The 12,077-nt window shown below is 45.6% G+C and overlaps 1 protein-coding gene across 1 annotated transcript in view; it reads left to right on the top strand.

Moving 5' to 3' along the window:
* The first annotated feature begins 4,416 nt into the window (after positions 1 to 4,416).
* Positions 4,417 to 12,077, top strand: part of Tacc1 (transforming acidic coiled-coil containing protein 1) — a 92,187-nt gene continuing 84,526 nt past the window's right edge. The window contains exon 1 of the mRNA XM_029568542.1: positions 4,417 to 4,518. Coding sequence (XP_029424402.1) covers positions 4,442 to 4,518 — 77 coding nt within the window. The 5' untranslated portion in view covers positions 4,417 to 4,441. The remainder of the gene's footprint in view (positions 4,519 to 12,077) is intronic.

Below are 12,077 nucleotides of genomic sequence, written 5' to 3' on the forward strand. Positions count from 1 at the left end.
TCAGAGTCTGATCCTAGGATCCACATATGAGGGAGAACATATGTCGATATTTTTTCTGAGATTGTGTTACTTCACTTAGTATAACAGATTCTAGTTCCATCCATTTACCTGCAAATTTCATTATTTCATCTTTCTTTACTGCTGAGTAAAACTCTACTGTATGAATGAACCATATTTTCATTATCCACTCCTCAATTGAGGGACACCTAGGTTGCTTCCATCTCTTAGCTATTGTGAAAAGAGCAGCAACAAACATGGATGTACAAGTGTCTCTGCAACAGGACAAGTTCTTTGGGTATATGCCAAGGAGTGGTATAACTGGGTCAAATGGTAGGTTCATTTGTAGTTTTCTAAGAGTTCTCCATACGGCCTTCCATAGGGGCTGAACCAGGGGCTAAAACCTCAGTTCATGGGCTAGAGGCTTGGCAAAGCTTTTAAAGGCTCAGGCCCACAACCAAAAAGACAAGAAAAAAACAGAACCTAAACCAAGCCAAACACAAATAACTAAATAAGTAAACAACCAAATTCGGTTTCTTTATGTTAATATGAGATAGAGTGGAAGTGTTAGAGACCATGCTCTTGCTCTGGAGATAACCTGTATGAATTGGAGCCTATTCTTTAAAAAAATTAAAAGAAAATTTTATTTTGTGTGAGATCAAAAGAGATGTTGGAGCCCCTGGAACTGGAATTATGGGTGGTTGTTAGGTGCCGGAACCGAACCCAGGTCCTCTGCAAGAGCAGTTAGTGCTCTTAATCACCAAGCCATCTCTCCAGTCCATTGAGCCTGTTTTTGACGATTCCTAGTTATGTGCCCTTGTGCCCAGTTAAACTCTGCCTCATTTTACTTATATGCAAGTTGAAGATACTAGAAGTGCATACCCATCAGATCAATGAACAGTAAATGAGCTGGCACATCTAAAACACTCAGAACAAAGCCTGACACATGGTATGGCCCAATAAGTATTAACCACAGTCATTTCCCAAGTCTATGGGACCTGGATGGGTTTGCTTTTGTAACTAAGCACAGTTACAAGTAGCCAACAAACGCTAAACTCCACCCCAGAAGGGTGTGGGTGGCATTCTGGAAGCAGGGTTTGACACTGAAGGGTGTATTTTGCAGTCTTGGGGCCAATCTTGAGTTTTAGTTCCTTTTCTTTCCTTATTATTTAAATTTTATTTATTTTTATTTTGTGTGTATGAGTATTTTGCCTGCATATATGTAAGTGGACCCATGTGTGCAATGCCCACTGAAGCAAGAAGAGGTTGTTGAATCCCTTGGAACTGGAGTTACTGATAGTTGTTAGGCGCCATGTGGGTGCTGGGATCTGAACCTGGGTCCTCTTCAGGAGCAGCCAGTGCTCTTCACCACTGAGCCATCTCTCCAGCCCTCTTTACTATTTAAAAAATATTTTACTTATTTTATTTTATGTGTATGAATGTATTGCCTGCGTGTGAGTGCACCCGTGTTGTGCAATGCTCACAGAGGTCAGAAGAGGGTGTCAGATCTCCTGGAAGTGGAGTTATGGGTACTGGGAGTCAAACCCGGGTCCTCTGCAAGAGCAGTCAGTGCTCTTAACTGCTGAGCCAACTCTCCAGTTCCAACTAATATTTTTAATGTTTAAAAAATACCCTAAGTGAAGCCAGGCATGGAGATGCACACCTTTAATCCCAGCACTCGGAAGGCAGAGGCAGGCGGATCTCTGTGAGTTCAAGGCCAGCCTGGTCTATATTGTGAGTTCTGGGCCAGCTGGGGCTACAGGAAGACCCTGTCTCAAAAAGAACAAAAAAAAAAACACCAACCAAACAACAACAACAAATACAAACAAAACACACCAAGTGCTTGGCTGCTGAGGAAGAATCAGTTTTCTCCAGGGACAATTAGAATCCCAAGTGGCCAGCCCTAAACACATATGCATACTAGCACCACTAAATGAAGCGTGTGTGTGTGTGTGTGTGTGTGTGTGTGTGTGTGAAACAATAATAATTATGGAAGAGGTCAGGAAATTGAAAGGGGTTGAAGGATGTGGGAGGATTTAGGGGGAGAGCCAGAGGGGTGGACATGATGTAAATACAGTACTCATGTATAAAGTCCTCAAAAAATAGAAAATTTAAAAAAATACCCTATTGACAGAATCATAAGCGCAAATGGCGTGACTACTAGCCCCGCCTTCTGGCTTTGCCATGGGCATGAGTCCATGGCTCAGGCTAGCCACCATGCTCAGCAGCCCACTCAGTCTTAGGCTGCAAAATGAGAGCTGCTCCCTTCTTCTGATTTCTTTGTTACAATTAGACAGAAGTCACAGGACACCAAAAAACAAACTTTTTCTGTTGCACATTCAATGCAGTGTCAAATGTCCAGCTGTCACCTGTCTGCCTGCACTCAAAGATCTCAGCTGTGGAATGATTCAGTGCTTAAGAACTGTTATCACCTTCTTAGTCACTGGGGCCAAAGCTCAGGACTGCCCACAGCTCACAGCTGGCCTCCAAGTAGAATTTCAGAAACACACCAAGAGAGAGGACACATTTCCATTTCTTTCTTAACTCCTCAGAGCAAAAGGTGATTGCACAGAACAATTATGCGTCTTCACTGAGGATGATGACTTTTTAACAAAGGGGCATCAAGTGGAGAGAATGCAGCTATCCCACAGTGTGTTCTGTTTGGAAGGTCTACAGCTGTGCTGGGCTGGAGAAAAACATCTTGATTCTGCCTCTGTGAGAACACAAATTGTATCTTGGGGAAATGAGGGGCATTTGGGGATCTCAAATCTGTATTGGGCACAGAAGGGATAAGATGCCCCTTCACTATTTTCACCCCCATGACTCCGGAGACACGGCTACCCTTAAACTGTCGCTGTAAATGCCAGGGCAGCAAAACAAATAATTCCAAGCCAAACCTACAAGCACCCAGCACCTCAGTGAGAGGCCCTTTGGTCTCAGTCTTTCACATTATGCTATAGAGACCTCCCCCACCCCCAGTAGTCTCCTGTCTCTATAACAACAGGATATAGATTCCCTCTTTCCTTTTTATTTATTTATTATTAATTATCCTCTTCAATGCTGGGAATCAAACCAGGGCCTCACACATGCTAGACAAGTGTTCTATCACTGATCTGCCCTGTGCCTTTCTGCACTAACAATAATAAAATTTCCCACAGCTCATCTTATCTACCCTGGGAAGGAACTTTCTGGTTCCTGACCTGTGCCTACTCCACCCCTCCCATTTCCCTTGGAATGTGGCTCTGAGAATAAAGAGCTCCCCACCAGGACGGGCAGCACACTCCCGGAGGGAACCAGGACTTGAGTCATGTCTGTTTTAACAGTGGCACTTCAGGACCATTGCCATAGGTTTCAGACAGAATGTGTGAGGAGTCTGAATTTTTTTTAATGAATATCTGCCTGGAGTCTACTTCTCTAGCAATTTGAAACCTCAGTTCCAGCTTCATTATGTTTTTTTTTTTTTTTAATCTTCATTTTCCCATTCCACATACTTATTTCTGGGGTGTGCAGCACTACGAACCTTCCTGACTCTGACTGAGCAGTGGAAATAATCAGTAAACAGGTGGTAAAAACTTTGACACAGAGAAAGACCTGTTGCAAACCAGTCTTTGTCACAACTTTCTTATTCTTTGTAGAAAAATTTAAATGGAGTCGCTGCATCGTTATTTTCCTATTACTTCCAATCCAGAAACTTATTAACTTATGTTAATTGCTGGGTGCAGTTTTGTGCCCCGGGCTGCTAGCTCTTTCATTCAGTTAGTGCATACTAATTGCACAGAAACCAGGAGATAGGCTAGGAGGCAGAGATAAGAGAGCGTTCTTGCTTGCATTAAGAAAGTTATACTCTAGCAGTGTCTGGGCTATCCCGTAGGCTAGGCTAGCCGATCTGAAGGCACGAGTTCGAGACCAGTCTGTGTAACCTAGGGAGAACCTTTCTGAAAACTAGCCAACAGCTTGCTACAGGAAACTGTGATGGTGACAGAATGGCTAGATAGAAAGTATGAGTTGGGGTACAAAGATGAGGGGTGCGCAGAAAAGGGCGGTCCAGTGTTCTCCCCCCAAAGACCGGCGAGCGCTGTGTGAAGGAGACCAGTGGTGGGATGCAGAGTCGGAACCTCGGGGAAGGAACGCTGGGAGCAGCTGGACCGCAGCGCTGGCTCAGGCTCGGTGCGCCACTTGCTCTGTTCCTAGGAGTTTGGTAAACTTCACTCCTCGCGGGCCAGAGCCGGAGTGCGCTTTAGGGGGTCAAGCCGAGCACTCGCCCTTATTTTACAGAAGAAAACAAGACCCAGAGAGGGGCAGTAGCTTGTCCCAAGGCACCAGCTCCGCGGGGGTGAATGTTGGGTGCAGAAGTTCGGTGCGGCCGGGGCGGGAGGTGGCTGCAGCGCCCCGCCCAGCGTCGCCGCCCTTCGTCCGGCTGCTCCCTCCGAGGTCGCCGGGCGCGATGGGCGGCGCGCAATCCCAGGGTGCGCGTGGCCCGGGACCCGCCGGGGGGTCGGCCCAGGCCACAGAGGACGCCGCGTGAGTCCGAGCTGGGGCGCAGGGACCGGGCGCGGGAGGGCGGAGCGCGGGGTCCTGGCGCGGGGACCGGACGCGGGAGGACTGGGCGCAGGGACCCGGCCGCGCGCTCTCCGCCCGGCCTGGAGGAGGACCCGGTGTCCCCTGCGAGCCGAGAGCGCACGTGTCCTGCGGGATCCTGAGCTGCGGAGACCGGCGGGCGGTGGGGGGGGAGGGGTGCGCAGGGGTGGGGGGCTGGACCCGCGATCTCCAGACCGCCCCGGCCCCTGGGCTCGGGAGGCGGCGTCGGCTGCTCCCTACAATCCCTTAGTTCCCTGGGAGAGTGCCATGACTTCAGAAAGGGCTGCATTGTGGCAGTCTCAGCAAACGAGCTTTTGTTCTGAGACCGCGAAGACCGAGCACCGAGTTCTTGTAATGCAGGCGGCGAGGGGACCGGGTAGGGAACGTGGTGTCCAGAGTTGGCTGTGCGTCCTGACGGGATGCGCAGTGGACAGGGACTGGGGATGTCGGGCTCAGACTGTTCAATCTGCTTTACAGTGCCTGTGGTTTTTGGAGGTGAGACGACGCCGAGGAATTCATCCAAGCGCTTCGTTTTAGTTCAGCAAAGGTCAATCCTAGTTTGATGGAGATATATGCGGGGCGGGGGGCGGGGGGGACATGGGGTGCGCTTTAAAAAAATCATCTTCCCGATTCAAAATAGCCTCCTGGTATCCAAATATGAAGATATATTTGTGCCTCCTAATAGATTTAAAACTTCACTGTTCTCCCCCCCCCCCCCCCCCCAAAAAAAAATTTACTTCAGGCTGGGAAGACAGAGGGTAACTTGAGGGAGCTGGTTCTCTTTTTCCACAATGTGGATCCCAGGAATCAACTCACGTGGTCTCAGACTTGACAGAAAGTGCCTTTACCCCCTGAGCCATCTCACTAGCCTTGTGCTTCCTAATATTTACATATGATCACAAGTGTAAACTTAGTCCCAGCAACTTGCTAATAACAAGGATAGTTGAGATTTATTGGTGTGCAAAAGTGCTTAATTACTCTGTGATTTAATTCCCAAGAACAGAGCTAGTTTGTGTTTTGTCCTTTTACTGGTGAGTAAACAGAAGCACAAAGAGATCAAGTCACTTGTCCAAGGTCACCCGGATGGAAAGTAGAAAACTTGGGTGTCTGACTTCAAAACTCATGCTGTGCTGGCCTCCCACCTGAGGAACAGACAGGAGGGAACAATCAGCGTTTTGTCTCAACTGTCAGAGCCCGCCCGCCCTTTTTTTCTTTCATTTTCCCCAGATAGGGAATGCACTAGTATTGCTTAATAACAAAAATATGCAACTGCCGGAGTTGATTTAACTTTTAAGAAACAAACTAAGAGGCAATTTACTGTTGAGATGCAGAGTTTTGGCTTTAATTCCAGGGTCTGCTTTTTGAGAGTTGGAAGATCTTTTATCTTATTTTATTTATTTTTAAATATTTTACTTATTCTTATTTTATGTGTATGAGTGTATTGCCTGCATATGTAAGTACACCCATGTTGTGCAAAGCCCACAGAGGTTAGAAGAGGGCATAGGATCCCCTGGAACTGGAATTACAGATGGTTGTTAGCCACCACATGGGTGCTGGAAACTGAACCTGGGTCCTCTGCAAGAGCAGCCAGTGCTCTTAACCAGATGCCATCTCTCCAGCCCCTTATCTAACCACTGAGCCATCCCTCCAGGCCCTAATCTTATTTCTTAACTTTCCAATGTCTTACTCTCTCATTTATAAATCAAATAGTAAGAACACCTTCCTAAGCTGTCCTGAGGTTGATAAAAAGTTGTATGTATGTGAAATCACAACCTACAATTTTATCTCTTGAGCACACAGTTGATTCTTTTAGCCAAGGATGAAAGCTGACTAATCTTTGTGTGTGTGTGTGTATGTGTGTGTGTGTGTGTGTGTGTGTGTGTGTATGACCAAGTTGACTGTGTAACTTGCAAGTAGTAGGATTATTCATTGACAGTATTTGAAGAAATCAAGTTGCATGAAGAATAGAGTTCAGTTAGTGAGGTATTAAATTATCAATTGTTAAATTGTCCCAATGGCTTGGCAGTAAAGACCGTCTCTCCAGAGGGTTTGCATGTATCTTGTTTATATATTTGGCAAACCTGCCTAAAAATGACCAACACAAATGGTCATCCTTGGTCTTTGCTAGGAATACAGAGAGCTTTCCCTCAGTCCAGTGAAGAAGTACATGGTTTAGGGATGTAGCTTTTGGTAGAATGCTTGCCTAGGCCCTGGGCCCCATTCCTAGCACTGGGATTTTTGGTGTCATCTGAATGCATAAGCTCTGCTCAGTGGGTCAGCCTTGCTAGGCACACACCCAGTTAAAGACCCTTTAGAAAGATGAAATTTCACACCTGTAAAAGCAGAAAGTGCGGGGCTGGAGTGATGGCTCGGCAGTTAAGAACACTGGCTGTTCTTGCAGAAGACCGGGGTTCGAATCCCAGCACCCACATGGCAGCTAACAGCTGTCTGTCACTCCAGTTCCAGGGGATCCAATGGCCTCTTCTGTCCTCCGCGGGCATTGCATGACATGGGTGCACTTAGCTACATGCAAGCAATACACTCATACACATAAAATAAAAATAATAAATATAAAAAAAAAGAAAAAAAAAGAAAAAAGTGCTTTACCACCCTGTGTAGAGGCACATGCCACAAGTCTCTCCAAAGGTCCAACAGAGCAGGGACTCACTGTTAACGACCAGCCCTGCAGATTTCCGGCCGGACATGTGGCTGCCACGGATAGTGTTGACCTCAAGGAAAGTCCTCCACTCAGTTTGTGGCATTTCTGAATCTACTGTTCCTTTCAATTAAGAATACTAAATATGCGAAAGTCACATGAATAATGTGTTCATGCAGACATTTTCTTTTGAGAGAGAAATTATGTTTCAGAACATTCACAGTTTGTGTTTCAGTCTGACATAATCAGGTACTAAAAAGAACCGGATAGATCTTTTACAAGAATTGCACTGAGGAAATACAAACAAACAGAGGTACATATGAAAATGCATGTCTGATTTTAAGATAAAATTCATGATTGTTGCAAAGCATGGTTGCCAACTCCTGCAAGTCCAAGAAAACAAATGGCTGGTTTGGGTACAAGCTAGAGGAATTTTATTCATTCATTCCAGGGGGCTTCACAGAGGGAGGGGAAGGGGTACAACTGCGGAGTCAGGCAGGGTTAGAGTTCCTGTTACATTGCTTACCAGCTTAGTTTAAGACACTTTGGAAATGTAGTTGTTTAAAGTCTTCAGTGAGCAAATCTCTGCTTCTTTAAATGGCAGGAATAATAGGAATAATAATAATAATCATCTACTTCTGTGAATTGTATATTATTTTAGCATAGCACCAGCTCTTAGTGAGAGCTCAGCACTTGGGTTACTAATACATTTGCATCTCCTGACCCAGGTGCTATGCTGTGTTGGGCCCTTTGGGAGGTGTGTTAAGACATGGTTCTTTCTGAAGGCAAGGAAGATTTATGTGCTAACAGAGAAGCCTTCCTTCCTTCCTCCCTCCCTCCCTTCCCTCCCTCCCCCTCAAATGCCCAGCATCTACCAACCAGAAACATCATAGTGAATAAAATCCACTCATCCTAAGGGGCTCTTGTTAGATTCTGTCTGCTCTCACCTCCCCCCTCCCTCCTTCCTTTCCTTTCTTTTCCTTTTTTCTTCTCTCCCCCATCTCTCCTTCCCTCTTTATCTGCTTTCCTTCCTCCCTGTTCTTTCTTTCAAAGACCGAGTCTCTGTACCCTAGGTTGACCTTGAATGCCCATCAGTCCTCCTGCTTCAGCTTTTGCCGTGCTGGGCTTACAGGCATGCACCACTGTGCCTGGTTTGACACAGAGCTGGGGATCAAAACCAGGCTTCATGCCTGCGTATTGTCAAGAAGATAGACATTCATTGGGATGCGGTGGTTTGGTATACTGTTTGAAACCACTGCTTCCTCGGTTGATTATTTTTGGCAACATGGCATGGTAGCTTTTCTAAGAATGACATAAACAGAGCCCATGGGGGCTGGAGAGATATCTTAGTGGCTAAGGCCCCATCCCACTTTTGCAGAGGATCCCATTTCAATTCCCAAGTTCCACACTACCTGTAACCCCAGCTCCAGGGAGATCCAGCACCTCTGTTGGCATCTGTGGTTACGTGCACACACCCACACGTGGACACATACACTTATTTTATTTTATTGTTACTTTATGTGTATGAGTGTATTGCCTGCATGTGTGTAAGTGCACCCGTGTCAGGCAATGCCCATGAAGGCCAGAAGAGGTCATTGGATCTCCTGGAAGTTATAGACAGTTGTTAGCTGCCACATTGGTGCTGGGATTCGAACCTGGGTCTTCTGCAAGAATAGCCAGTGCTCTTAACCACTGAGCCATCTCTCCAGCCCCCATACACATAACTTAAAAAATAATACATATTTTTTAAAGAAGAAGAAAAACAGAGTTTATGATAATTCATCTAGTTTTTGTTTAGTTTGTCTGCCTGAAATATAAAATATGGACCTGTTAAATTTCTGGACCAATCCTTGCGTTTGGAACTTAGCAGTTAATGGAACAGGTCAGTGGCAAAGAGTGTGTAGGAGGGCGGCTTCTGAAGTCCAAAGTGGGTCTGCCATGTTTCTTTCTGATCATGCCAAGAAGCAGCAGATTCAATGTCTGCATGACTGCAAAGTCCCCCACAGTTACTCTGAAGTGCCTTTTGTGGGGGGTATCAGGGATTAAATTTAGGACCCTGTGTACAGTAGTCAAACACTCTGTGACTGAGCCTCATCTCTAGCCCCCTCGTTTCACTTTTTATTTTGATCCAGGGTCTCACTATGTAGACCAGGCTGGCCTTGAATGTGCCATCTTCCTGCATCAGTCCCCCCAACGTGGCTGGGAGTTTAGGTGGATGCCACCAGGGCCAGCTTCTGAAGTGTCTCCTGATAGGAAAGTCACTGCAGGGCAGATGCTCCTGATAGGAAGAGGAAAGTGCTGGCTTTGAACACTTAGACACAGAAAACATGATTCAAAGTACATAAACCCACCGGCTTCAAATTCATAGTACTGTTCACCACTCATCATCTTCTCATTATACAGCTTTTATGAACATTAAAAACATGCTGGGCATGGTGATGCATGCCTTTAATCTCAGCACTCAGGAGGCAGAGGCAGGCAGATCTCTGTGACACTGAGGTCAGCCTGGTCTACATAGCAGACTTTCAGGCCAACTGGGGCTATAGGAGGCCCTATCTTAAAAATTCAAAACCAAACCAGACCAAACCAAACATCATGTTAGTTCAAGCCTGATGTGGTACATGCCTATAACCCTAACTTGGGAAGAAAGGTAAGACTATGGCTTAAGAGCTGAGGCCAGCCTGGGGCACAGAAGTAAGGCCCTGTCTCAAAAGAAGCAAACACCAAAAACCCAAAACAAAACAACAAAAAAATCCCACCAATCAACTTCCATTTCCATTTACACTGAAATTTCCAGAATGCTCTTGCAAATGTTTTAGCTACAATTAAGAGAGATTTAGAGAAAGTTGGTGGAGGAACCAGTTATATGAAGAAAAGTTAAAAGAATTACAGAATCTAATTTGGAGAAATGGCCCAAGAGATGTCAAAATATATAATTTTGAGGAAACGTTGGTTGGGTCTATCTCCAGTGAAGCTAGCCAAAAAGGAAATAGCTTGAATTGCATGGCATAGGAATTGTGTGTGTGTACATGTTGAATGTAGATATCACAACTTCTAGAGTGTGAGGAACGGGAAATATTTAAAAAATTAATAAGGAAAGAAAAAGCTGTCTGCACAGATCCTTAAATGGTAAGATAGACACTGTGTTAAGGGTGGAGGGTTGGTTATTTTTCTGTTGCTGTGATCAAACAGCATGGCCAAGGCAACTTGTGGAAGGAAGGGCTTATGGTTCCAGAGGGATGATTCCATCACTGCGGAGGAGGCTTGGCAGGATGCAGCCAGAGCAGAAAGCTCAGGACGCGCATCAGACGCAGGAGGCAGAGAGGGCAAGCTGGAAGTAGGACAAGGCTATGACTCTCCCCCTAGTGACATGACCCCCCAGCAAGGTCGTAGTTCCTTAAGGTTCCATGACCTTCCCAGACAGAGCCACCGACTGACCAAGTTCATGTACTTGGAGCATATGGGGGACAATTCTCATTCAAACTGATAAAGATGGCTACTGAGAGGGAGCTCAGGCACAGTTTAATTCCACAATTTCTTCCCTCTTTTATGTCTAGCGGCCAACAGTACCCACTGTCCTCATCCCACGGCCTCTCCCAGCTGACATCAAGAAGCAAAAGAAAGAAAAATGCCTGTGCGTGGTGGCGCACACCTTTAATCCCAGTGCTTAGGAGGCAGGCAGATCTCTGTGAGTTCAAAGCCACCCTGGTCTACATAGTGAGTTCCAGGACAGCTGGGGCTACAGGGAGACCCTGTCTCAAATAAAAATAAGTAAATAAGTAAATAAATAAATGAGGTACAGCTATTGGATTATCTGAAGTCTGAGCTGGTGAGATACCAAAGTGGACCAGGTGTGCATAGATTTGTTAATCCAAAGCTGGACATGACTGGAGCCATCCCCTGTAGCTGTGAATGTGGGGTCCGCCTTTTGAGGACCATCTAGCTACTGGGGGGGTGTTATTTTATTTTTTATATTGTGGTAAGGACGCTATAGCAGATATGCATCATTTTAACCATTTGTAGATGTGGGTATGTGGTGTATGTCCATGTTCATGTGGGTTTGTGCAGATGTGCATTTTAACTGTCTGATTCAGTAGCACTGAGAACATGTACAACCATTACCATTATGCCATTTCCTGACCGTTCTCATCACCACCAGCCCATAGAGTGGTACTGCCCACATTTAGGGTCGGTCTTCCCACCTCAATTAACCTAGTTTAGGAAATCCCTCATAGATATGTCCAGAGATCATCTTGTAGGTGATTTTAGATCCTGTGAAGTTGGCAGCTGGTATAAAGTAGCACATTAGTGATGTTTGGTAATCTCTTCACATGCTTAGTGGCCATTCGTACTTCTTCTGGCTGCCTATTCAACTTCTTTGCCCAGTTTCTAAGTACACTGTGTTATTACAGTTCTTTGTACATAGTCTCTTACTGTATGTGATTTGCAAGTTTTGTCTCCTGTTCTGCAGGTTAGCGGTTACTGGTGGTGTCACAGCACCTTTAAATTTCGATGAGATCCAATTTATCTATTTTCACTTTTGTTGCTGCATCCAAAAAGTCATCACCAGAACCCAGTGTCATGAAGCTTTTCCTCTGTGCATTTTTCTAATGGTTTTTATAGTTTTAACTCCGAAGTTCAGGTATTTGATCCATTTTAAGTTTGCTTTATGGGGCTCCAATTTCATTCTTTTGCACATGGATCCGGTTTTCCAACCACCATTTGTTGAAAAGATTGTGTTTTCCCCGTTAAACTGTCTTGGCATCTTTCTAGGAAACCAGTTGACCACGTAAGTGAGGGCTTACTTTCAGTTCTCTAGTTGTCCGCTGGTTTTCTGTCTGTGTGC

Source organism: Nannospalax galili, unplaced genomic scaffold (genome assembly GCF_000622305.1).
Source record: "Nannospalax galili isolate Female #2095 unplaced genomic scaffold, S.galili_v1.0 scaffold1871, whole genome shotgun sequence".
In the NCBI taxonomy this organism is placed as follows: Eukaryota; Metazoa; Chordata; class Mammalia; order Rodentia; family Spalacidae; genus Nannospalax; species Nannospalax galili.